This window comes from Rhamphochromis longiceps, linkage group LG3 (assembly GCF_057381845.1).
Source record: "Rhamphochromis longiceps isolate RC_006_pf linkage group LG3, R_longiceps_female_GT1.1, whole genome shotgun sequence".
Taxonomy (NCBI): domain Eukaryota; kingdom Metazoa; phylum Chordata; class Actinopteri; order Cichliformes; family Cichlidae; genus Rhamphochromis; species Rhamphochromis longiceps.
In genome coordinates this window covers 12,058,274-12,085,574 of record NC_140559.1, presented here as the reverse complement: position 1 = coordinate 12,085,574, position 27,301 = coordinate 12,058,274, and the positions used below count along the sequence as shown (strand labels likewise).

The 27,301-nt window shown below is 43.5% G+C and overlaps 2 protein-coding genes and 1 long non-coding RNA gene across 3 annotated transcripts in view; 2 read left to right on the top strand and 1 right to left on the bottom strand.

The window, feature by feature from the left end:
- LOC146672937 (uncharacterized) overlaps window positions 1-25,503 on the bottom strand; it is a 339,553-nt gene extending 314,050 nt beyond the window's left edge. Inside the window, exon 1 of the long non-coding RNA XR_014910428.1 lies at window positions 25,398-25,503. This is a non-coding gene — a long non-coding RNA (uncharacterized LOC146672937). The remainder of the gene's footprint in view (window positions 1-25,397) is intronic.
- LOC146672933 (uncharacterized) overlaps window positions 1-27,301 on the top strand; it is a 405,352-nt gene that overhangs the window by 340,561 nt on the left and 37,490 nt on the right. The window lies entirely within an intron of this gene.
- LOC146672936 (E3 ubiquitin-protein ligase TRIM21-like) lies at window positions 235-26,850 on the top strand. The gene is made up of 2 exons (XM_085401515.1): window positions 235-333; window positions 25,186-26,850. Exon 2 carries the CDS (start codon window positions 25,195-25,197, stop codon window positions 26,848-26,850), a length of 1,656 nt encoding a protein of 551 aa, XP_085257641.1. The 5' UTR covers window positions 235-333; window positions 25,186-25,194.

Below are 27,301 nucleotides of genomic sequence, written 5' to 3'. Positions count from 1 at the left end.
CAGGGTGGGACAGCTGCTGTTCATTAAATGGTGTTCAGTGCAGTTATTGCATATATTTTATTAGGATCTAAAAAAGCTGAATCTCAACATAATTGGTGAAAATCTTATCATGTTAGCTTCAAAATTTGCAACCATAATTCCTGTAAAGGGAGAGGCAGCAAAACCAGAAAAACAGCTGCAGGTAGAGGCGGAGCAACACCTCAAATACAAGAAATTCAACATCATTTTCAAGAAGTGAAAGTGTGAGAGAGCAGCAGCAGAGCTGCAGTCGAGTCCTGTTTGTCTCTAAAAGAAGATTCACTGGAGTCCATCAGGTTTCTCTCAGCAACAGTGGTGAGTGCAGCTGATCACACTTCCTGCTTCTACACAAATCTTCTCTCTCTGTTCACTTCATGTTGACTCATTGACAATCACATTGGTTCCAAAAAATCTACTCATTTAACTGATGGGTCTGTCTAGCACAACCCCTCGCTGGAACGAGACAATTCTACTACAATAGCAAAAGCAAGACGCAAGTCACCAAAGTTCTTTGTGTTACTCGTGCACGAGGGAGAGAACTGTGACAAGCGTGTTCCTGTCGCTCACCAGCAGCGTATGTGTGCCTGTGTGTGTGTGTGCCTGTGTGTGTGTGTGTGTGTGTGTGTGTGTGTGTGTGTGTGTGTGTGTGTGTGTGTGTGTGTGTGTGTGTGTGCGGTCAAGATGTGACCCTGTGAAGAATCCCCACACCTATTGGCGCCAGGGAGTCCAGCTGCTCACATGAACTAAAGGCTCTTACACTCAAACAGATATACGTGTGCTTGCTATACCACATATCAGCGAGAGAAGATACGACCTCTCTCATGACCCTAGGAGGTGTGTGATCTATGCCAGAACACTCTGAAGAGGAGTGAACGCACTCCCCTCTTCCTTCTGCACAGAGTTGTTACAGACCTCATAGGATGAGACATTCTTTCAATATGCAATCAACTATATACTTCTAAGCATAAATGATTATATGTTTCTCAATACAAATGACAATAATAAAATACAAACGCAACAGTAACCACAGATGTTGATGCTGTTTCAAACAGGACTCTGCACTCAAAGCATGTGCTCTAAACTTTGGACTGACTCCACACTTTCTGTTCTGATTACTGTTTGTTCGTCACTTTCTGTTCTGATTACTGTTTGTTCATCACTTTCTGTTCTGATTACTGTTTGTTCACCACTTTCTGTTCTGATTACTGTTTGTTCACCACTTTCTGTTCTGATTACTGTTTGTTCACCACTTTCTGTTCTGATTACTGTTTGTTCACCACTTTCTGTTCTGATTACTGTTTGTTCGTCACTTTCTGTTCTGATTACTGTTTGTTCACCACTTTCTGTTCTGATTACTGTTTGTTCACCACTTTCTGTTCTGATTACTGTTTGTTCACCACTTTCTGTTCTGATTACTGTTTGTTCGTCACTTTCTGTTCTGATTACTGTTTGTTCACCACTTTCTGTTCTGATTACTGTTTGTTCACCACTTTCTGTTCTGATTACTGTTTGTTCGTCACTTTCTGTTCTGATTACTGTTTGTTCACCACTTTCTGTTCTGATTACTGTTTGTTCACCACTTTCTGTTCTGATTACTGTTTGTTCACCACTTTCTGTTCTGATTACTGTTTGTTCGTCACTTTCTGTTCTGATTACTGTTTGTTCACCACTTTCTGTTCTGATTACTGTTTGTTCATCACTTTCTGTTCTGATTACTGTTTGTTCACCACTTTCTGTTCTGATTACTGTTTGTTCGTCACTTTCTGTTCTGATTACTGTTTGTTCATCACTTTCTGTTCTGATTACTGTTTGTTCACCACTTTCTGTTCTGATTACTGTTTGTTCGTCACTTTCTGTTCTGATTACTGTTTGTTCATCACTTTCTGTTCTGATTACTGTTTGTTCACCACTTTCTGTTCTGATTACTGTTTGTTCACCACTTTCTGTTCTGATTACTGTTTGTTCGTCACTTTCTGTTCTGATTACTGTTTGTTCGTCACTTTCTGTTCTGATTACTGGTTGTTCGTCACTTTCTGTTCTGATTACTGTTTGTTCGTCACTTTCTGTTCTGATTAATGTTTGTTCGTCACTTTCTGTTCTGATTACTGTTTGTTCGTCACTTTCTGTTCTGATTACTGTTTGTTCACCACTTTCTGTTCTGATTACTGTTTGTTCACCACTTTCTGTTCTGATTACTGTTTGTTCGTCACTTTCTGTTCTGATTACTGTTTGTTCGTCACTTTCTGTTCTGATTACTGGTTGTTCGTCACTTTCTGTTCTGATTACTGTTTGTTCGTCACTTTCTGTTCTGATTAATGTTTGTTCGTCACTTTCTGTTCTGATTACTGTTTGTTCGTCACTTTCTGTTCTGATTAATGTTTGTTCGTCACTTTCTGTTCTGATTACTGTTTGTTCGTCACTTTCTGTTCTGATTACTGTTTGTTCACCACTTTCTGTTCTGATTAATGTTTGTTCGTCACTTTCTGTTCTGATTACTGTTTGTTCGTCACTTTCTGTTCTGATTACTGTTTGTTCGTCACTTTCTGTTCTGATTACTGTTTGTTCGTCACTTTCTGTTCTGATTACTGTTTGTTCACCACTTTCTGTTCTGATTACTGTTTGTTCACCACTTTCTGTTCTGATTACTGTTTGTTCACCACTTTCTGTTCTGATTACTGTTTGTTCGTCACTTTCTGTTCTGATTACTGTTTGTTCACCACTTTCTGTTCTGATTACTGTTTGTTCATCACTTTCTGTTCTGATTACTGTTTGTTCACCACTTTCTGTTCTGATTACTGTTTGTTCACCACTTTCTGTTCTGATTACTGTTTGTTCGTCACTTTCTGTTCTGATTACTGTTTGTTCGTCACTTTCTGTTCTGATTACTGGTTGTTCGTCACTTTCTGTTCTGATTACTGTTTGTTCGTCACTTTCTGTTCTGATTAATGTTTGTTCGTCACTTTCTGTTCTGATTACTGTTTGTTCGTCACTTTCTGTTCTGATTACTGTTTGTTCACCACTTTCTGTTCTGATTACTGTTTGTTCACCACTTTCTGTTCTGATTACTGTTTGTTCGTCACTTTCTGTTCTGATTACTGTTTGTTCGTCACTTTCTGTTCTGATTACTGGTTGTTCGTCACTTTCTGTTCTGATTACTGTTTGTTCGTCACTTTCTGTTCTGATTACTGTTTGTTCGTCACTTTCTGTTCTGATTACTGTTTGTTCACCACTTTCTGTTCTGATTAATGTTTGTTCGTGACTTTCTGTTCTGATTACTGTTTGTTCGTCACTTTCTGTTCTGATTACTGTTTGTTCGTCACTTTCTGTTCTGATTACTGTTTGTTCGTCACTTTCTGTTCTGATTAATGTTTGTTCGTCACTTTCTGTTCTGATTACTGTTTGTTCGTCACTTTCTGTTCTGATTACTGGTTGTTCGTCACTTTCTGTTCTGATTACTGTTTGTTCATCACTTTCTGTTCTGATTAATGTTTGTTCATCCACTTTCTGTTCTGATTACTGTTTGTTCGTCACTTTCTGTTCTGATTAATGTTTGTTCATCACTTTCTGTTCTGATTACTGTTTGTTCGTCACTTTCTGTTCTGATTACTGTTTGTTCGTCACTTTCTGTTCTGATTACTGGTTGTTCGTCACTTTCTGTTCTGATTACTGTTTGTTCGTCACTTTCTGTTCTGATTAATGTTTGTTCGTCACTTTCTGTTCTGATTACTGTTTGTTCGTCACTTTCTGTTCTGATTAATGTTTGTTCATCACTTTCTGTTCTGATTACTGTTTGTTCGTCACTTTCTGTTCTGATTACTGTTTGTTCGTCACTTTCTGTTCTGATTACTGTTTGTTCGTCACTTTCTGTTCTGATTACTGTTTGTTCATCACTTTCTGTTCTGATTACTGTTTGTTCGTCACTTTCTGTTCTGATTACTGTTTGTTCGTCACTTTCTGTTCTGATTACTGTTTGTTCACCACTTTCTGTTCTGATTACTGTTTGTTCGTCACTTTCTGTTCTGATTACTGTTTGTTCATCACTTTCTGTTCTGATTACTGTTTGTTCATCACTTTCTGTTCTGATTACTGTTTGTTCGTCACTTTCTGTTCTGATTACTGTTTGTTCGTCACTTTCTGTTCTGATTACTGTTTGTTCACCACTTTCTGTTCTGATTACTGTTTGTTCACCACTTTCTGTTCTGATTACTGTTTGTTCGTCACTTTCTGTTCTGATTACTGTTTGTTCGTCACTTTCTGTTCTGATTACTGGTTGTTCGTCACTTTCTGTTCTGATTACTGTTTGTTCGTCACTTTCTGTTCTGATTAATGTTTGTTCGTCACTTTCTGTTCTGATTACTGTTTGTTCGTCACTTTCTGTTCTGATTACTGTTTGTTCGTCACTTTCTGTTCTGATTACTGGTTGTTCGTCACTTTCTGTTCTGATTACTGTTTGTTCGTCACTTTCTGTTCTGATTACTGTTTGTTCGTCACTTTCTGTTCTGATTACTGTTTGTTCGTCACTTTCTGTTCTGATTACTGTTTGTTCGTCACTTTCTGTTCTGATTACTGTTTGTTCACCACTTTCTGTTCTGATTACTGTTTGTTCGTCACTTTCTGTTCTGATTACTGTTTGTTCGTCACTTTCTGTTCTGATTACTGGTTGTTCGTCACTTTCTGTTCTGATTACTGTTTGTTCGTCACTTTCTGTTCTGATTAATGTTTGTTCGTCACTTTCTGTTCTGATTACTGTTTGTTCGTCACTTTCTGTTCTGATTACTGTTTGTTCACCACTTTCTGTTCTGATTAATGTTTGTTCGTCACTTTCTGTTCTGATTACTGTTTGTTCGTCACTTTCTGTTCTGATTACTGTTTGTTCGTGACTTTCTGTTCTGATTAATGTTTGTTCGTCACTTTCTGTTCTGATTACTGTTTGTTCGTCACTTTCTGTTCTGATTACTGGTTGTTCGTCACTTTCTGTTCTGATTACTGTTTGTTCATCACTTTCTGTTCTGATTAATGTTTGTTCATCCACTTTCTGTTCTGATTACTGTTTGTTCGTCACTTTCTGTTCTGATTAATGTTTGTTCATCACTTTCTGTTCTGATTACTGTTTGTTCGTCACTTTCTGTTCTGATTACTGTTTGTTCGTCACTTTCTGTTCTGATTACTGGTTGTTCGTCACTTTCTGTTCTGATTACTGTTTGTTCGTCACTTTCTGTTCTGATTAATGTTTGTTCGTCACTTTCTGTTCTGATTACTGTTTGTTCGTCACTTTCTGTTCTGATTAATGTTTGTTCATCACTTTCTGTTCTGATTACTGTTTGTTCGTCACTTTCTGTTCTGATTACTGTTTGTTCGTCACTTTCTGTTCTGATTACTGGTTGTTCGTCACTTTCTGTTCTGATTACTGTTTGTTCATCACTTTCTGTTCTGATTACTGTTTGTTCATCACTTTCTGTTCTGATTACTGGTTGTTCGTCACTTTCTGTTCTGATTACTGTTTGTTCGTCACTTTCTGTTCTGATTAATGTTTGTTCATCACTTTCTGTTCTGATTAATGTTTGTTCGTCACTTTCTGTTCTGATTACTGTTTGTTCGTCACTTTCTGTTCTGATTACTGTTTGTTCGTCACTTTCTGTTCTGATTAATGTTTGTTCGTCACTTTCTTTTCTTATTACTGTTTGTTCGTCACTTTCTGTTCTGATTACTGTTTGTTCACCACTTTCTGTTCTGATTACTGTTTGTTCACCACTTTCTGTTCTGATTACTGTTTGTTCGTCACTTTCTTTTCTGATTACTGTTTGTTCATCACTTTCTCTTCTGATTACTGTTTGTTCATCACTTTCTGTTCTGATTAATGTTTGTTCGTCACTTTCTGTTCTGATTAATGTTTGTTCGTCACTTTCTTTTCTGATTAATGTTTGTTCGTCACTTTCTTTTCTTATTACTGTTTGTTCATCACTTTCTCTTCTGATTACTGTTTGTTCATCACTTTCTGTTCTGATTAATGTTTGTTCGTCACTTTCTGTTCTGATTAATGTTTGTTCGTCACTTTCTTTTCTGATTAATGTTTGTTCGTCACTTTCTTTTCTTATTACTGTTTGTTCATCACTTTCTCTTCTGATTACTGTTTGTTCATCACTTTCTGTTCTGATTAATGTTTGTTCATCACTTTCTCTTCTGATTACTGTTTGTTCATCACTTTCTGTTCTCTAGCATATCGAGACTATCTCTCCATGTCATTACATATTCCATATGTACGGGATACGACCCCCCTTGGTCGTGGCGTGTGGATATCTCTTCAAGACACTCCGGCACGCCCGGCTACGCCCCACAGCTTATGTATAAAACAGCTGTGCAGACGTGACACCGGTGATTGTTGATCTCCACTTGTGTGTGTGGGCAAAAGAGTGCTTACCTTGAGAGTACTGTGTATGTGCGTCTATTGGAGCGTGCTTCAGCATCCTCCGTGGGCGATGTATTTCTCCCTTCTAGGTCCCCTGGTAGCCCCGGTATTCCCCTGGTACCCCTTAGCTTGGTTCCCCTTGGCTGGCCCTTGCTTCTCCTTGGTTGGTCCCCCTTCCCCGGCATATCGCCTTGAAAAAAAAACAGGATTATGCACCGGTTGGACCATGCTGTGCAGCTGCCGGCTAGTGCGTAGCTCGGCTACAGTGAGGAAACACGGCAGGGACACGGCTTCAGTGTTCAAGCATACGCTGTCGCCTTGGCACTGTGCAGCTCGGCTGCTAAGTGTGTTAACACAGAGAGGATACGACTTCAGCCTTCCTAACGTTCGCTGTTGGCCTGCTTAACAATGTGGGAATAAACAGTGGGGAATTATGCTACGTTTCGTGTCAGCTAATCGTTAGCCGGCCTGCGAGTAGGATTCCAGCCGGTTAGCCTGTCTGGCGTGTCGCCCGCAGCTCGGGGGTTAACGCGGCCAGCAGGGCTCCGCTCGTAGCTCGGCTACATTGGGGAAATGTGTCAGAGTTCCAAGCATATGCTTTTACCTGTCAGCACTGTGACGCAGGAGCTAATAAACAGTGGAAGGGGAATTCAGGTTGTGGCTAGCGCCGGTGTTCTGACAAAACGTCCTACCTTGTCAAAACATCCTACCGTAGCGTAAATTTATGGTCTTGTCTATCAATCCGTGCTACCTTATCAGAATATGCTACCTTACGTAGTTAATGGCTCCGTCGTATAGGTAGGACGTTCAGATGGCCAATTCACACTTAAAAACTTTGAGTTATTTCGCTAGGACGTTAAGAACATGCTTCCTGCTGGGATTTATTTAGGTAGCAAGTTCAGATGGCCAAATCACACTATTAAAACATGCTTCCTGCATAGTTTTATTTAGGTAGCATGTTCAGATGGCCAAATCACACTATCAAAACATGCTTCCTGCATAGTTTTATTTAGGTAGCATGTTCAGATGGCCAAATCACACTATTAAAACATGCTTCCTGCATAGTTTTATTTAGGTAGCATGTTCAGATGGCAAAATCACACTATTAAAACATGCTTCCTGCATGGTTTTATTTGGGTAGCATGTTCAGATGGCCAAATCACACTATCAAAACATGCTTCCTGCATAGTTTTATTTAGGTAGCATGTTCAGATGGCCAAATCACACTATCAAAACATGCTTCCTGCATAGTTTTATTTAGGTAGCATGTTCAGATGGCCAAATCACACTATCAAAACATGCTTCCTGCATAGTTTTATTTAGGTAGCATGTTCAGATGGCCAAATCACACTATCAAAACATGCTTCCTGCACACAATCATCTAATGTTGACAAAGAATGCAAAGAGACATGGAGGGGGAAAGACAGCTGTTTTTATTAGAAGTTGTTATGTGTTTTCCTTACATTTTTTGCATTTATATTCTTGGTTGCTCTCTTTATATTTTGCACATGCAAAATGTGCCCATCTTTGGCAAGATTCACACTGCACCTGGAAAGGAAAAATAAATAGCTCATATTATGTTTGGTGAATACTATTAGTCAACATTTTAAACATGATTAGCAAGTAATGATACTAAGACTTGTGTTTCTTTTGTTTTGTTTTGTTTTACCATTTCAATCATGCTGCGGTCAGCGTCAGCATCTAACATAGAGCAAACAATGCAGTAATCCTCAGCGTTCCCTGAAACACATTCATGGTTAGGTTTTAATCAAACATTATTTATTGATTAATTAAAAAATAATAGTAAATTTGTTCCACAAATACTTCATGGCAAATTAGTCCCTTGAATTTTTTTAATTAGACTTAAAGAAGGGTCTTATCTGAAAGTGTTTGAAAAGCAGTATTTAAATTGGAAGTACACACTCTAACGTGATAAGGACTTTACTGGACTTACCTCGATGTTCAAGTAGGGTGCAAGCTATCTGCATTCGCTCCAGCACAACTGCTTCTGTAGTGGTTAATACTTCACTGACCTCTCCAAAAGCAAGGTAGTGTTCTGCAAACTGTGAGATTTCTCATTATTATAATGTAAAGTCCTAATTGTAGCTAACAATAAATGGAATCATTTGAATAAGGGTTACCTTTAACAGCAAAACTCCACAACTGCTGGAATCCTGTTGCTTGTTGTGTTGCATAGTCTGTAACTGCCACTCCATGGTGTCTTCATGCCCTCTCATCCTCAGAAAATTCCTATTTGAACAAAAATGTTTGTAATGAAACAAGAAATGTTTTATCTAAGAATAATACCTCAGTATCATGCATACCTCCAGTTGCGCAGAATTTTCCTGTCATAAACACCTTCATTCCCCATGGGGTCTATGAGCAGTATTCTCTGTGCAGAAATGTTGACAATCTAAAGAAAAAGTTAATAAATTAATTAAAATTACTATAGTTTTTGCCACTGAAAACCTATTTAAGAATAACACTTTCAGCAAGAAACTGCTTCACAACAAATTAATAACTAAATGGACACATACCACAAGAATCCAGTGCATACCAAAGTTCACAGGGCACAACCACATGACATTTACATGGTGGCTTCTTCTGTACGGCTTGATATGGTCAATGCTGTAGTGATTTTTTAAAGTTGCTCCTTCCGTGTTTTTTAATCTCACACATTTGCCAGCAATGTCTTGAATGGTGTAGGGTCCTGAAAAATCTGGATCAAACCTTCCTCCCTTCCTTTCACGTTTCCTCATGTTCAAGAGAAGAACTTCATCTCCAACGCTGTACACAAGGTTTCTGTACTTCTTCTGGACTCGTCTGGCATAGGCTTCCTTTTGTAAGTCTTGGGACTTTGCCATATTTTCCTCTACAGTTTTTTTTTAACTTGCCCTTGTGTGTCTCTTGTAGAAGATACAAAGTCACCGTAACTCGACTCCTCAGGGAGAATGATGGAGGACAGCTAAAATTTTCACATTTTAAATTACAATTAAAATCATAAAGACAAATAATGCATGTGAAACATGAACTGAAAAATCTAACTATAATAACTCGTGTTTAAAAGTAAATATACTATTATAAAGCTTTGAGCACAGAAAGCCACAAAGATAGACTCATATCATTTTTTGTATAGTCATTTTTACTCTTGATACACTTCCATAGGTGAACACATTATACTTAAAGGTCTCCTCAAGATGTATTACTTTACATAAAGATACAAATATAAAGAAGTAACTAGTCACTTACTTTATCTTTTAAATGTTTCTTGCATATAGAAGTTAAGCAGAGAAGATTAAAGCTGCAGCCAATATCAATATGCACAATTTCCAATTAAGATTACATTTAATTTATGCATTATCATAGATGTTGCATAAATAGAATTCCTTAATAACACTTACTGGGACTTCAACAGGAACTTCAGAAGGATATGTAGCTTCTCTCCCATACATTAAACGGAATGGTGTGTATTTGGTTGTGGTGTGGACCTTGGACCTCAAAGAAAACAGTGTAGCATCCAGATACACATCCCAGTCATTCTGTTGACTGTTGACTAATTTTCTCAGGGCTCTACATGTGGACATAAAAAAAACACAATAGTGACAGTGTCTTAAAAGCAAATGAAATGTTACATACAAATAAAACATACCTTTTTATGTTGTCATTTGTCTTTTCGTCTAGGCCATTTGTCTGAGGGTGATATGCTGCTGTGACGCTTCTTTCTATTTTCATTAAGCTGCAAAGTCTTGAGTTGAGCTTCAAAGAAAAAAGAAAATTGTTTTTTAAAAACAACCACACAAAACCTTTGGCCTGGCAGCTACTTGGCACACTGTGGCCAAGTACTTACCTAAAGAGGTATGGAAAAGTAAACTTAACACTTACCTCGTTAACAAATTCTCTTCCTTGGTCGGATAAAATTCGTTTTGGGCAGCCATGTCTATATATGAGTGAGCACAACTGATGAGCTACCTCAGCAGCACTTTTGCTTTTTAATGGAAAAGCCTCAACCCATTTTGAAAAATAGTCTGTTGCAGTCATAATGTACTGGAAGCCACTAGACGTTTTTGGAAGAGGTCCAGTTAGATCTATTCCGATTAGCTCCCAGACATGTGACACCTGTCAATGATAGAAGAATCACATTAATATGTAATGTACATTATAACATTACTATTTTCTACTAAAATGCTACTGATATTTACCTTTATACACTGCAGTGGTTGCACAGCAGCCAATGGTTTTCCCATTTTTTGACACTGGTCACAAGCCAGGACCTTAAACATATTGAACGATCTTTATATTACCCAACAATCGCAATTAATTAAACAACAAAATTGCAAATGTTCTATAAAAATACTCGATCAAGTGGCGAAACAGTGTTAATTACTGTACATCATCCTGAAATCTGGTACGTGTCTTCAATTCAATTCAATTCAATTTTATTTATATAGCGCCAAATCACAACAAAAGTCGCCTCAAGGCGCTTCATAGATACAGAGAAAAACCCAACAATCATATGACCCCCTATGAGCAAGCACTTTGGCGACAGTGGGAAGGAAAAACTCCCTTTTAACAGGAAGAAACCTCCGGCAGAACCAGGCTCAGGGAGGTGCGGCCATCTGCTGCGACCGGTTGGGGTGAGAGAAGGAAGACAGGATAAAGACATGCTGTGGAAGAGAGACAGAGGTTAATAACAGATATGATTCAATGCAGAGAGGTCTGTTAACACATAGTGAGTGAGAAAGGTGACTGGAAAGGAAAAACTCAATGCATCATGGGAATCCCCCGGCAGCCTACATCTATTGCAGCATAACTAAGGGAGGATTCAGGGTCACCTGGTCCAGCCCTAACTATATGCTTTAGCAAAAAGGAAAGTTTGAAGCCTAATCTTAAAAGTAGAGATAGTGTCTGTCTCCTGAATCCAAACTGGAAGCTGGTTCCACAGAAGAGGGGCCTGAAAACTGAAGGCTCTCCCTCCCATTCTACTTTTAAATACTCTAGGAACAACAAGTAGGCCTGCAGAGCGAGAGCGGAGCGCTCTAATAGGGTGATATGGTACTACAAGGTCATTAAGATAAGATGGGGCCTGATTATTTAAGACCTTGTATGTGAGGAGCAGGATTTTGAATTCAATTCTGGATTTAACAGGAAGCCAATGAAGGGAAGCCAAAACAGGAGAAATATGCTCTCTCTTTCTAGTCCCTGTCAGGACTCTTGCTGCAGCATTTTGGATTAGCTGAAGGCTTTTCAGTGAGTTTTTTGGACATCCTGATAATAATGAATTACAGTCGTCCAGCCTGGAAGTAATAAATGCATGAACTAGTTTTTCAGCGTCACTCCGAGACAGGATATTTCTAATTTTAGAGATGTTGCGCAAATGGAAGAAAGCAGTCTTACATATTTGTTTAATATGTGCGTTGAAGGACATGTCCTGGTCAAAAATGACTCCAAGGTTCCTCACCGCGTTACTGGAGGCCAAGGTAATGCCATCCAGAGTAAGAATCTGGTTAGATACCATATTTCTAAGATTTTCAGGGCCGAGTACAATAACCTCAGTTTTATCTGAATTAAGAAGCAGAAAGTTAGCGGCCATCCAGGTCTTTATGTCTTTAAGACATTCCTGCAGTTTAACTAATTAGTGTGAATGCTTGAAAAGCATTCACAGTATTGTTCTTCTAATCTTTATTATTATTTTTTCCTATTCCGTACGTTTTTCGCCGACTATCTCCTTCAAAACCGTTCAACTTAGAAAAACCATTCAAACACCATTAGATTCCTCTTCTTTTGGAATGGTGTGCTTCTATTTTTCTCATTTTTAACATTTATATTTTTAATTTTATTCAACTTTATTCAACAAAAATTTCCCATGTATTTCAATGGGGAGACCCTTCAAATTCTCATTCAACTTACTCATTTTTAAACTCTTACTACTTCCACATACGTTGACATAGAGCCACCATTCAAACTTTAAAACGAAGACAAGACATTCAACTATTCAACTTGTATTTATCTTTTCAATATCTATTATACTTTTTCTTCAGTTCCAGTTTAAGTTTCATGATGTTTTTTCACCCGTTTCAGAGTTTATAATGGGTGTGTATGGGACGGAATGTTGGGGCTAGAGTGAGACAGCTCAACTGCTAGAGTGAGAGGAGCGAAAAAATTAATCTTAAAATCTTTTTTAAAACTGCTGCTGTGTCCGCAGCGTTTGCTCTACAGGTATGATTTTACCCTCAAAACGTAGCCATCGCTGTCCTCTTTCATCCAATGTGTTTACTATTGTACCAGGTGTTATGGTTCTTTCATAAATGCCACCAATGCACAGCCTCCTCCCTCCAACTCTTCCATAGACTCTAATGTTAAAATGGCTCAGAAGGTTCGTTTGAAAATCAGAAGAGCATGGTGTCTTTCCACTGTCACCACGTCCATATAATAAGCTCCACAGGCATGAAAACTGAGAATTAGGTAGACTAGACATTGCTGTCGCTCACGGTGAAAGAATTTTGTCAATACGACTTTTACTTTTCATTTGGGAGCGATTTGTTTCGGCCTGACTTTTCTGTTCATTTTAAGCAGCAAAAGTGAGGTGCATGTCTGTGTCCGTGTGTATGGAGCCCTTGGGTGCGGTCACTATAGCAACCAGGCTCACACCTGCCTGCTTAACGAGCTCTGCCTGCCACTCTGCCAAAATTAATCTTAAACACTTCTCTTTCAACTGCTGCTGTGTCCACAGTGTTAAAGCCATCATTTTACCCTCAAAACGTCGCCATCGTTCTTTTTCCAACATCTTGTCTTTCAAAGCTCAGAGATGTAAACTTTTTAAACTGTGTGGGTCCAAGTGGAGGGATCACATTTTAGTCATTCAGTGATTCAAAGAATATGACCTTTTAATATTCTTTCAGATGTTTTCTGACTCTAAATGTTCTTTTCTCATTTCTTAGGGTTTTCTAATTTACAATTAAAACATTTTCAGCTTTTTTCCAACTTCTTCTTCTGTGTAACCTTCAGCTTTTAGCAGTTCAGCACTGTTGTTTTCAGGTTAAATTCAGGTTGTTTTTTTTTTTTTTTTATCTCATTCAAAATTTTTAACTCAAAATTCAGCAATTAATTCATTTCAGTCCATACATTCAGATTCAAGCATTCACACTGCAGTTTCTTCAGAAAATGCACTTTCTAGTTGGTGTGTGTTATCTGGCTTCATGGACAGATAGAGCTGGGTGTCATCTGCATAGCAGTGAAAATGTATGCTATGTCTTCTAATGATACTGCCTAAGGGAAGCATGTATAATGTAAACAGAATGGGTCCTAGCACTGAACCCTGTGGAACTCCATAATTAACCTCAGTGTGTGAAGAGGACTCTCCATTTACATGCACAAATTGGAGTCTATTAGATAGATATGATACAAACCACTGCAGCGCAGTACTTGTAATACCTACAGCATGTTCTAATGGCTCTAATAGGATATTATGGTCAACAGTATCGAACGCTGCACTGAGGTCTAGCAGGACAAGCACAGAGATGAGTCCACTGTCAGAGGCCATAAGAAGATCATTTGTAACCTTCACTAAAGCTGTTTCTGTGCTGTGCTGAGCTCTGAAACCTGACTGAAACTCTTCAAATAAACCATTCCTCTGCAGATGATCTGTTAGCTGTTTGACAACTACTCTTTCAAGGATTTTTGATATGAAAGGAAGGTTGGAGATCTTCAGGATAACTATGCATTCTATTGGTGCACTATTAACATACTATATATAAATAACAACTTTAAAAATACATACCCAATTCCCAATGTCAACCGACATGCCATACCAGTAAAATCTGGAACAAATTGCAGTTCGAGTCTTGAGTACACCAGTGTGTCCACCGATGGGACTTGAATGAAACTCTTGGAATAGTCCCATGGCTTCTTCTTTTGTTTTTATCACTCTCCTGTTTCCAAACAAGAGCACTCCGCCTATATTTAAAAAAATGTAAATTAATTATAACATGTATTTAACCAATAATTACATTTAGTTGTTTATTTACATTACAATACTGACCCTTCAGTCTGAATTTTGCGGCGTATCTCCTAAGGGTTTGCCTCTGGGACTTATCGTATTCCGATGGGTAGGACCCAGCAGACAGAAACATGAGCAGTTCCTCGTATTTGTTCTCCATAACTAAGGAGAAAATTGGACAATTTCAACATGGCTTCGGAATCCATACAGTAAAATAAAACGACTACACGACGTTATCACGCAATTAACAAGTATGTGGTGCAGTAGTACTTTCTTCGACATAACAACGGAGCGTTTATTCACCATAACAACGGAGCGTGGTGTCCAGTAACTGCAGGAGGACTAAAATAAATTGAGAAGGTTTGCAGAAGTTGAAAAGCACAAAATAAACACTTGGAATATGACTTCGAGTGAGCAGCTTAAGGTAAACAATTATCATCTGTAATAAAGAAGTAAAACTTATAATACAAACCTTTTTTCGAAAGCAACGAGATCGGCACAAGATCGGGGTAGGATGAAATAATAGGCGTGTACTATTTACACCGGAAACATGGCCGTTTTGAATTGTGCGCATGCGCAGTAACAACAAGTAGGGCAGCTTGATGGGCGTTTTGTCAGAACACCGGCTACCTGTTAGCACTTCCTGGTTAGCATGTGGCCCCGCCCCCTTGCTTGGTAGCAGAAGTATGGCAGCCCACACGTCCCAAACATGTCTGTGTATGGCATTTTTGCCTTTTTATCGTAGGCACTGTGCTGGCTGAAGAAGCTGTTGCTTGCATGCACTGCTTTGTTGCCAGCGCGGACTAGACAGACCGTGCTGGGTTTGAAAGCATTAAATGACCCGCCCCTCCCCCTTCTCCTGCCTCCAAAAATGAGAGAGCAGGCTACTATGGGGAACATGGCTGCCACTGCTGTGACTCCAGTCATGGCATGGGCCATGGGCTGGGTCCCCTCCCATACCTGTTGCTGATTTACTGCTGGCCCTTCCCACAGCGTCCCTCCCATGGCTCCGCCTCTGTGAGGCCTGGGCTTGGAGGTTGACTGACATGTGGCGGATGTTGAAGAAGCTTCCATCTTCTCCTTCGGTGTTGCCCACCTGTCCCTGGGCTGCCCTGGGCTGTCTGGCGAGTTGGGTCCTTTCGGCTCCTGATTGCAGCATGCTGGGTGTGGGAATTAACCCTTCCTGGGGTCCACTCTAGCTTAATAGACCTCCAGGTTGTTGCTATCACGCAGCCTCAGTGCCTACTGCCTAAGGTGCCGCTGCTGCCGTATGTGCCCTGCCTCCTGGCGTTTATGATCCCCTGCCCGCAGTTGAATGCTGCCATGCATGGCAGGAGTAGTTGCCTTTGGCCCCTCCCTCGTAGCCCCCCCCCCCCCCCCCCCCCTTGGTCCCTAGTTGCCCCTTCGGGCCTTCCCTGGGCAGGGCGGCATGCCCTGACAGGGGCGTGAGGGTTACTTATGCCCTGCTGGTAGCCATTCTGTCACTTCCTCTGTGGATGGTGCTTGACACGACAGCTGCAGGCGGGCTGGGCATGGAGAGCCCACCCCAATCCCGTGCCTTTCAGGCTACATGAGGATGATGGCTGCAGCGTTCCCTTCCAGGGCCCCGCCTCTGCGAGGCCTGGGCCGGTGGAGGTTGATTATCGTGAGGTGGATGTTGAAGAAGCTTCAATCCCCTCTGGCAGCCACTGGAGTAGGGTCCGGACGGGTGAACCCATGTCTGGGTTCCCTGGGTTCTGGGGCCCTCCCATGGCATTCTCTCCCATGACCCCGCCTCCTTGAGGCCTGGGCTGGTGGAGGTTGATGGTCAGGAGGTTGATGTTTATGACGCTTGGCTCCGGTCAGACGACTAGACAGACTGATGTAACTGTCTGTCTGGCCTGCGGCCACCTCGCTTTAAAGAAGCTGAGGGGCCTCTGCAGGCGTGCAGAGACGGCCGTGTTGAGTTGAGGTGGGGAGGACTTGGAGCCTAGGCTCAGCTGTCCTCCAGCCACTCTCCTCCCTCCTGACATCCTCAGCTAGCCTAGTGGCCAGCTCTGCTGCAGGCTGTGCTCTCCTGGCCTATTTCCCGCTTCGCGGGTTCATACGTCAGTCGGACCTCGCTGCGTCTGACCGCTCGGCCAGCAGTTGACAGTTCTCCAGCCTGCGGCGCTGGCTCTCTGTCTGGCACATTCTCCAAATGTTGCGGGTTTACGTGGCCGGCAGGGCCCGCTCAGTGAGCTGACATCCCCGGTGAGTCACGTCCCTGGCTGCACTGCAGCTCCGGGCAGTCTTCCCCTGGCATGTTGCCTGCATTCGTCGGTTGGACCTCGCTGCGGCGTGTATGCCTTTTCCAGCCTATTTTAGCCGGATTCTCTCTGGCATGTCAGCTGCTGCAGCTCCCGGTTGTGTTCCCTTGGTGTGTTGCCTGCGCTTCGCCAGTTTACACGCCAGCTGGGACTCGCTGTGTCTGATCATTCGGCCGGCGCGTGGGTGTTCTCCGGCCTGCAACGCTATGTATGGGTGTCTTGTTTTTGAAGTTCAGTCTTGCTGCTCCCCTGTCTGCGGACAGCGCCAGCCCCCCCCTCCCTGTCTCTCAACAGCTCGGGGTGGCTTCAGCTTTGAGGATGGACGGGTCACATCCCAAGCTTCACCTGTGGTTGCCCGCTTCGCTGGCGTACACACCAGTCGGACCTCGCTGTGGTGAGTGAGAGTTCTCCAACTTTAGTGCCAACTCTCTGTCTGGCATTGCCCGCATGTTGTAGCCCTATGCGACAGGCGGGCTGTTCCTTCCTTCTTGTCCTTAGCGGGCGACCAGCGGCGGAGGTCTGCCGCGCAACCAGTATGCTGCTTTAGGTGCCGCAGGTTCTCTTGCTTGACCAACGATTATCTTCCACGCTTTTCGATCCAAGGCGATGGTTCTTGCCTGCTCGAGGTCAAGTCGAAGGGCCTTCAAATCATCCTGGATTTGTTTCATCCATGTCTTCTTTGGTGCATTTCGATGCACCCTCCAATCGGTGGGGCGGGTCAACCAGAGTAGGCCATGGGGGTAGCGGCTCGGGTCCATTCGACAAATGTGGCCAAACCAACGGAGTCGGTGGCGCTGGATTAGGTCGCGATCGTCGGTTGGCTGCCGCAGCTGGTGAGGATGGTGTCATTCGAATGACGGTCGCGAAGGGAAACGCCGAGCATGCATCTAAGGCAACGCATTTGGAAAACTTCGAGCTTGCTCAGGTCGTGTTTTAGCATTGTCCACGTCTCTGCACCGTAAAGTAGAATGGGCAGGATCAGGGTTCGGTAAAGGAGGATCTTTGTCGCTAATGAGATGTTGTTCTTCTTCCAGACGCACCAGCGCAGGGAGGCGAATGCTGCCGCCGCCTGCCCAATTCTGGAGCGTATCTCCGCTGATGATGCCACTTTCTTCTCCTCGACGAGGGACCCCAGATATTGAAATTGTTGGACTTGTTTGATCTGCACACCATCAAGGTGGATGATCGTTGGTGAGCCGTCGGTGGTCAGGACTTTGGTCTTCTCGGCGTTAACCTTGAGGCCGTACAGTTTGGAGTGCCGGGCGATGTCATAGAGGATGTGAGTTGCCTCGGTGTCGTCTTCGGCAAAAATGGCACTATCGTCAGCGAACATTAGATCGGTGATAAATCGATCGATCGAGGCTTGGACTCCGCGGCGGCCCTCGAATGCTTTGTGCATTATCGCATCGATGACGATGTTGAACAACAGCGGTGACATCACATCGCCCTGCCGGACCCCTGTCATGATGGGGAATTCTTCGGACACTTCGTCATGAATACGTACCTGGCTAGTCGAGCCATCGTAGGCGGTTTGTAGTAGCTCGATGATCTTCACTGCTGGCCGGTCGTTGCAATCAAACGCAGACTTGAAATCAATGAAGATGATGACTGTTCGGCGTCCGCATCTGATCCGTTCCTCCATGAGTCGACGTAGGGTGAAGATCTGGTCGCTGCAGCCTCGTCCGGGTCGGAACCCGGCCTGTTCTTCCCGGCTGGTCATCTCATGGTGATTTTGAAGGCGTGATTGAATTATTTTCATAAGGACCTTGCCAACGATGGACAGTAAGCTGATGCCCCGGTAGTTTTTACATTCTCGATTGTCGCCTTTCTTTAGGATAGGAATGACAGCCGCCTTCTTCCAATTTGCTGGTATCACATTTGATGTCCAGATCAGTTTGAATAATGAGTGTAGACGTATGACGAGGACTTCTCCTCCAGCTTTGAGGGCTTCTGCTGCCACATGATCAGGGCCAGCGGCCTTGTTGTTCTTTAGCGAATGGATTGCATCAGACATCGGCACCGTAGGAGGGTCGATGATGGGCGGCGCTGCAGCCGGACGTTGGGGCGGATCGTGATTGTAGAGTTCATTGAAGTATTCTTTCCACCATTGCAGGCGCTCCGCAGTTGACTTTACAAACGAGCCATCCACCTTCCTGATGTTATCATTCATCGTCTTGCACTTGCCACTGAGACTACGTATGGTCTGGTACAACACCCTGTAGTCTTGTCGTTCGGCCGTATTTTCTGTGGTGCCCCTGTGGTGCCCCCCCCCACAGGGGCACCACGGGGGACTGTCCTCTCCCCTTTCCTCTTCACCCTCTACACCACAGACTTCAGCCACTGCACAGAGACCTGCCATCTTCAGAAGTTTTCTGATGACTCTGCGGTGGTTGGATGCATCAGCAGGGATGATGAGACAGAGTACCGGGCTGTGGTCGACTCCTTTGTCACGTGGTGTGAGCAGAATCATCTGCAGCTCAATGTGGCAAAGACCAAGGAACTGATCGTGGACTTCAGGAAGACCAGGAAACACTTGGGGGTCAGTGTTGACATTGTGGAGGACTATAAATACCTTGGAGTACACATTGACAATAAACTGGACTGGGCTAAAAACACCACAGCACTTTACAGGAAGGGCCAGAGTTGTCTCTATTTTTTGAGGCAACTGAGGTCCTTCAACATCTGCCAGAAAATGCTCAGGATTTTCTATGAGTCTGTTGTGGCCAGTGCGATCCTCTATGCTGTTGCATGCTGGGGGAGCAGGCTGAGGGTCGCAGATGCCAACAGACTTAATAAACTAATCCGTAAGGCCAGCAATGTTGTGGGGATGGAGCTGGACTCCCTCAAGGTGGTGTCGGAAAGGCGGATGCTGTCCAAGATAAAGACAATGTTGGATAACACCTCCCACCCACTCCATGACATGCTGGTCAGTCACAGGAGCACGTTCAGTGAGAGACTGAGATTATCGAAAAGCACCACTGAACGACACAGGAAATCTTTCCTGCCTGTGGCCATCTCCCTGTACAACGCATCCACTTAACACACTGTTTACTGCTACAACTACACATGTTTCTTTTCCAGCTATTTATTTATGACTGACTTATGTATGTATGTATATATATGTATATATTGTACTATTCTTAGTTAGCGTATTGTCTGTCTTGTCTTAATGTTGGTTTATAATGGAGCACTGTAACAAAAAATAATTTCCCCCAGGGATCAATAAAGTATTCTGATTCTGATTCTGATTTTAATAATGGATTGGATTTATATAGCGCTTTTCAAGGCACCCAAAGCGCTTTACAATGCCACTATTCATTCACTCTCACATTCATACACTGGTGGAGGCAAGCTACAGTTGTAGCCACAGCTGCCCTGGGGCAGACTGACAGAAGCCAGGCTGCCATATCGCGCCATCGGCCCCTCTGGCCAACACCAGTAGGCAAGTTCCTCGGTGACTTTGTTCCAGTACGCCTCACGGTCTGCTTTCATCTTCAGCCGCACCTCACGGTTTAGCCGACGACACTTTTCAAAGTTGGTTAGCTTGGCCTTCTTGCGTTCGACGACCAAATCGAGACAGTCGTCCGAGATCCACGGTTGTGTGTGACGTCAGGCGGGTGGGCACAGCGGCTTGGCGCAGTCCAAGATGGCTTCCGATATTGTTTGCTCTTCTTTGTTGGCATCATCGCTCAGGGGGAGTAGGGCGAAGCGGTTCGATAATGCGATCTGGAATTCTTGACGGCGGTCATTGTTGGTGAGGTGATGCCAGCCCAGCCTGGGTGGTTTGGGTGTCGGCCTCTTCGCTCGTTGGAGCTTCAGGCGCACTCTGGCGCGGAAAAGATAGTGATCAGAGCCGCAGTCAGGTCCGCGCATCGCCCGGACATCTTGCAAGGATGATCGGAACCGGGTGTTGATGAGCACATAGTCGAGTAGCGCTGAGTCATTTCCTCTTGGGTTGCGCCATGTCAGACGGTGCTTGAGCGAGTGTTGGAATAGCGTGTTCCCGAGGACCAGTTTGTTGGTGGCGGCAAATGACAGCAATCGTAGCCCGTTGTCGTTCATTTTTGCATGGCCGAATTTTCCCATCGTCGATTCCCAGCCAGTGCAGTCTTCTCCGACGTGGGCGTTCATGTCGCCGACGATCATGATCATGCCGGTTTGAGGTAGGGAGTCCAAGACGTCTTGCAGGCAACCATAGAAATCATCTTTAGATGCGTCGGAGTTCATTTCGGTCGGTGCATAGACCGCAATGATATGTAGCTTGATTGTACCGTTGACAGTTAGGACAGCGATACGGTCAGATATAGGTTGGAAGGCCACGACGCTTGCAGAGAACCGATGGTGTACCATGAAGCCAACTCCGGCTTCTCTTTTGTCGCCGCCCGAGTAATACAACGTCATCTTTTCGTCCATGGCCGGCACTTCGACAGAGACAGTGCCAGTTCCAGTCAGCCGAAGTTCCGATAGGGCCGTTATCGAGACGTTGAGTTTTGAAAGTTCACGGGCGATGATCTCCTTCTGCCCAACAAGATGACCAGTTCTGACATTCCATGCTGCAATGTTGATCGGCGTCTTGGGCGTGAGACGATGGAATTGATGGCCAGTAGTCCATTTCCCACCAGCGCCCTGGGTCCCCAGCGCTGGCGCATCGGCTGCCCCGGATGCGGGCTGTTACTTGGTGGCTCAGTGTGCTGCGTTCCCTGGCTATCTGCCTCGCGGTTCCTGGGCTAACATTGAGTGGCCGATCACTTGCAGTCCTGCGTCCTGCAGGACCGGTTCAGGCCAGTCTGGTAGCTGCAGACTGCTGCCTCCACCCCCTGGCTCGGCCTTCGTGTCTGGCTTGGCCCTGACTGGGGTGGTGTGTACATATGTGTATTTGTACATAGTTCTTCACTCTCGGCAGTTCGGTTGCACTGTCTCCTCGCGGGGTGTCTTAAAGAGTTACCGTACATATGGAATATGTAACGGTGTGGAGAGATAGTCTCTCACTAAGAGAACCAAGGTTACACCATAACCGTACGTTCTCTAGCATATCGAGACTATCTCTCCACCGTGAGGCCACTTGGAGACGCGTTCCGATCAAACGATCACCGGTGTCACGTCTGCACAGCTGTTTTATACGTAAGCTGTGGGGTGTAGCCGGGTGTGCCGGAGTGTCTTAAAGAAATATCCACACGCCACGACTAAGGGGGGGTCGTACCCCGTACATATGGAATATGTAACAGTGTGGAGAGATAGTCTCTCACTAAGAGAACCAAGGTTACACTGTAACCGTATGTTCTGATTAATGTTTGCTCATCACTTTCTGTTCTGATTAATGTTTGTTCATCACTTTCTGTTCTGATTACTGTTTGTTCACCACTTTCTGTTCTGATTACTGTTTGTTCATCACTTTCTGTTCTGATTACTGGATGTTCATCACTTTCTGTTCTGATTACTGGTTGTTCGTCACTTTCTGCTCTGATTACTGTTTGTTCATCACTTTCTGCTCTGATTAATGTCTTTAAAGTTTTACTTTGAAACATCTGAAGTCATTGCTGGTTTACGCCCTTGCCCACGCACCTGTGAAGTGGAAGCACCTGAGCCTCATTTCCCCTGCCAGCATTTAAGCAGAGGGATGGCAGCAATTCATCACCAGATCATTGTGTGACTCGCACTCCCTTGAATTGTCCCTTTTTTTCTTGAGTCGGCTGCGAGCAGCGAGTGACCAAAGAGGATGGAGTCCGTTACCGCCCCTTACGCCACTGGTTTTAGGGTTTCCCCTGTTACAGCAACATAAACCCATGTTGGATTGGAAAAGGGAATGCCTTGTGGGGTAAAGGGGTGGTGCCATACGACCTGTTTAAAAGCCACCACCCTCTCTGTCAGTTTACTGAATCCCTCTGTCACACAATCCACCTTACCATTCTTCAGTTCCATCTGTTTATCACGACCTTGAAGAGACTCACGTCTTCCTTCAACAGTTGCCGGTGCGATTATTATTAAACTAGTGGTACATGTGCCACAGTCTGAGAATGACTGACCTAGGAGATTGAGTTTGGCATATAGGAGGCCCAACGAACTGAACCGGACCCTGGGACTGTCCCTCCAGGACTCTTTGTTCCCTCCTCTGTTAGGTCACTGGGCACGCACAACCACATTCACCTGGCACCCAGGGGTCCACCACACCATCTCATTCATTTAAAGTAGAGCAGGACGACATGGCAAAAAATATGTATCACGATATATATTTGAAAATTTGCGCTAACAATATAACTGACGATATAATTGATGCGAGACAAAATACAACTCCACAACTTTACTAGCACAAAAAAAAAATCTATTTTCACTTAAACAAGCAGCTGTTTTTTATGTGCATTAAAGCTATATAAAAATTTAACAGTGCAAATGCAAATTCCTTGCTGAAAGTTTAGAAATGGGCTGACACATCCTGAGCATAACCATGTAAAATATCTACTGAAGTTAAAAAGAGGTGCAACATTAAACTGCAGTGTGCCAAATAAAAAAGTAAAATACGTATTTTTCGAGCCATAAAGTGCACGGGATTATAAGGCACATTAAGCGAAACAAAGCAGTCAGATAAATCAAGCTTTATTCAACTCCTACTTCTTGCTTCCTCCACTTCTGTACCATTGATTCATTAATGGTACAGAAGTGTACCATTAATGCTGTATTCTATCACAGCTGCTCTATTCCCATGTTGTTGCAGTGTATTAATGACTAACCTTCTATTGTGGATGGATTATCTCAGTTGTTCTGCTGACTGAAGTTTGGTCCGTTTACAGCATTCTGCCATGCGATTGCATTTGTCTCTAATCATCAGGAACCTTCACGTTAACTTTTATCGAGTGGAAAAGCGTTAGCGTTCATCCTCCAACGTTGCTGTTTATGTTATGCTAACATAGCTGTGTCGCTAGCGATCACGTAGCACATCATTATATACCAGCTAGCCCAACTTCAGTAACCTTACCAACGTCACTGCTGTTTAGTTTCCTGTCTTCGTTTATGTTGGAAGTGATAGCAGAGCTGCACGTTTTAATTTTTTCAGAAATCTCTTAGTCAGAACATGCTATATCATGCTTAGGTAACTAGCGAAACTAGCGAGCTAACTTCCACTAACTTCCTGCTAACTTTTAACTTCGTTAAATGTAATAAATTCTGTTTTCATGGATGCCCAGATGTTAAACTTCATAGTTACACCTGGTAAAGCAGCAATGCTGATTGTTTTATTAAAGATGAAAGAATTTAGACAGTTTTTAACTCTCAGTGATGCTGCCGTGTTCGTTTGACTTCGGGACCTGAAGCGGAGGGAGTTTAGGACCCAGATTACTCCCAGATTTACAAGCACCTTATTCCGACAAATACGGCAATAACGACGGTCTGCTTGCATGTTCTACAAAAAAATGTGCTTTGGTGGGTATCTGACAGACAAACACCAAACCAGTTCCACATCACTGAAGTGGCACCATTTTTACAAACCAATTGTGGTTCATCCGTTTCACTCAATAAGATGCTTTCTCCCTTCTCATTCTCCGTTGTCGCCATGCTTTTTCGTCCATGTGCGTATGAAGACAAAGGCACTGCGCATTCGCGTTTTACCCATATTCATTTTCTTATCGTTGCCTAACATTGTACCGGTATTACCGTGAACTGTATAATATGGCCAAGCCCTAATTTAAAGCTTCGCTTAGTGGCCTACTCTCGCCAAAGATGTCCGTGAGTACATTTCTGCCTGGCCAGTCTGCGCACAGAACAAGACCTCTAACCAACCAGCCTCTGGCGTGCTCTGATCCTTGCCGATGGCAGGCCATCCCTGATCACATATCACCATCGACTTTGTCACGGGCCTGCCACCCTAATCAGGTAACACAATCATCCTAACTATCATTGGTCGTTTCTACCTAAGCTCCCCACAGCTCTGGCAACTGCCTGGCTCCTAACAACTCACGTACTTCGTCTTCATGGTATCCCTGCTGACATTGTCTCTCACCGAGGCCCACAATTCACATCACAAGGCTGGAAGGTGTTCTGTTCGGTTCTGGGAGCCCAGGTTAGTGTTTCTTCTGCTTTTCATCCACAGACAAGTAAACAGAGAACAGGCTAACCAAGAGCTTGAGGCAGCCCTCCAATGTGTGGCCTCTACCCACCAGACCACCTGGAGCAAACATCTCCCTTGGATCGAATACTCGCGTAACAGCCTCACCTCTTTGGCCACTGGATTGTCTCCTTTCGAGGCATCCCTGGCTTCTTTAAGTTTCTTTAATTTTTTAAGCTTGTGTTTTGGATGAACCCGTTTGTGTCTCAGTGTGTGGCTTGATCTCCACCACTTACTCTTAGAACTGAAGAAGCTTTACTGGTGAAACTTGCAGACCATTTTCTTTCCAAGCTCCTTAGATCACTGACGCTTGTTTTTCTCTTTGTAAAATGAAATTTAAATTGAATTTTGAATAAAATGTGTTTTTTCCTTTCTCCCTCAGAGTGCAGCCATGTCAGCTGCCAACAATCTGAGATCTGAAAATCAGTTTCTGTGCTCCATCTGTCTGGATGTGTTCACTGATCCAGTCACTACATCATGTGGACACAACTTCTGCAAAACCTGCATCAGTCAGCACTGGGACATGAATGTCATCTGTAAGTGTCCCTTGTGTAAAGAGACTTTCTACACTCGACCTCAGCTGAGGGTCAACACCTTCATCTCTGAGATAGTTGCTCAGTTCAGACGTGAAGCTCAGCAGAAAGCCAGCAGCAGCAGCTCAGAGCAACAAGCTGCCAAACCAGGAGAAGTTCCCTGTGACGTCTGCACTGGAACCAGACTGAAGGCCCTGAAGTCCTGCCTGGTGTGTCAGACCTCCTACTGTCAGACTCACCTGGAGCCTCATCTGACAGTGAAACGTCTGAAAAGACATCAGCTGGTTGATGCTGTGGAGAACCTGGAAGGCAGGATGTGCACGAAGCACGATAAACTCCTGGAGCTGTTCTGTAAGACCGACCAGACATGTGTCTGCATGCTCTGCTCTGCTTTAGACCACAAGAACCACGAGTTTGTTCCTCTGAGAGAAGAATATGAAGGAAAGAAGGCAGAGCTGGAGAAGACAGAGGCTGAGATTCAGCAGATGATCCAGAAGAGACGACTGAAGATTCAGGAGATCACAGAGTCGGTGAAGATGAGTAAAGCTGCTGCAGACAGACAGAAAGCAGAAGGTGTTCAGGTCTTCACGGCTCTGAAGGAGTCTGTTGAGAGACGCCTGAAAAAGTTCATAAAGGAGATCGAAGACAAACAGGAAGCTACAGAGAAACAGGCTGAAGGTCTCATCAAAGATCTGGAACAGGAAATCTCTGAGCTGATGGAGAGAAGCTCTGAGGTGGAGCAGCTCTCACGCTCTGAAGACCACCTCCACCTCCTCCAAAGCTTCTCCTCCCTGAAAGCTGCTTCACCCACCAAGGACTGGACAGAGGTCAGAGTCCGTCCACCATCATATGAGGGGACTGTGGTGAGAGCTGTGGAGACACTGGAGGAGACACTCTGGAAAGATATGAATGAGCTGTTTGAGGCGGAGCTGCAGAGGGTGCAGCAGTATGCAGTAGATGTGTCTCTGGATCCTGATACAGCTCATCCTTATCTCATCCTGTCTGATGATGGAAAACAAGTGAAGTATGGTGATGTGAAGAAGAAACTTCCAGACAATCCAGAGAGATTTTCTCCATGTCCTAATGTTTTAGGAGAGCAGAGTTTCTCTTCAGGCAGATTTTACTTTGAGGTTCAGGTTAAAGGAAAGACTAAATGGGATTTAGGAGTGGCCAGAGAGTCGATCAACAGGAAGGGAAACATCACATTGAGTCCTCAGGATGGTTTCTGGATTGTGAGGTTGAGAAATGGAAATAAGTACAGTGCTTGTGCTTCACCTCCAGTCCGTCTCTGTCTTCATCCTGGTCCTGAGAAGGTGGGGGTGTTTGTGGATTATGAGGAGGGTCTGGTCTCCTTTTATGATGTAGGTGCTGCAGCTCTGATCTACTCCTTTACTGGCTGCTCCTTCACTCACAAACTCCACCCATACTTCTGTCCCAGTAACAATGATGGCGGTAAAAACTCTGCACCTCTGATCATCTGTCCTGTCAATCAAACTGAGTTGATCAACGACTGATTTTATTGGATGAATGATTGATTTTTATTGAGGAGAACAAATGAACATATTGAGCATAATACTCTCCATGTTTTCTATAGAATCTGATTATCAGGACTCTGACTTTGATCTGATTCTCATGGAATTTGACGCAAACAGAAGAAAAGTTGAATCAGGAAATGTTCCTACTAATGGAGACTCAAGCTGAAGAATCATGTGTGGGTGTTATACGGAGCATTCAGTTTTCAGCTGAGGGGAGTTGGATAAAAAGTGGTTTGGTTATTTTGGGTCTGTGAGGATTTTTGATGTGTTTACTGAAAACTGATAAGACGGGATAATATTCAAAGAGTGGTGGAGAAAGGAGAAGGTGAAGTACAGACTGCTGCATCCTTCTAGTCACATAATTTTGATGTGATGATTATATTTCCATGTTCTGATGATTTGGTTTAAAGATAAACATAGAGTTGGAAAA

Bases quoted from the DNA above. Each gene is read 5' to 3' on its own strand.
- LOC146672936 (XM_085401515.1), top strand. From the start codon at position 25,195: ATGTCAGCTGCCAACAATCTGAGATCTGAAAATCAGTTTCTGTGCTCC.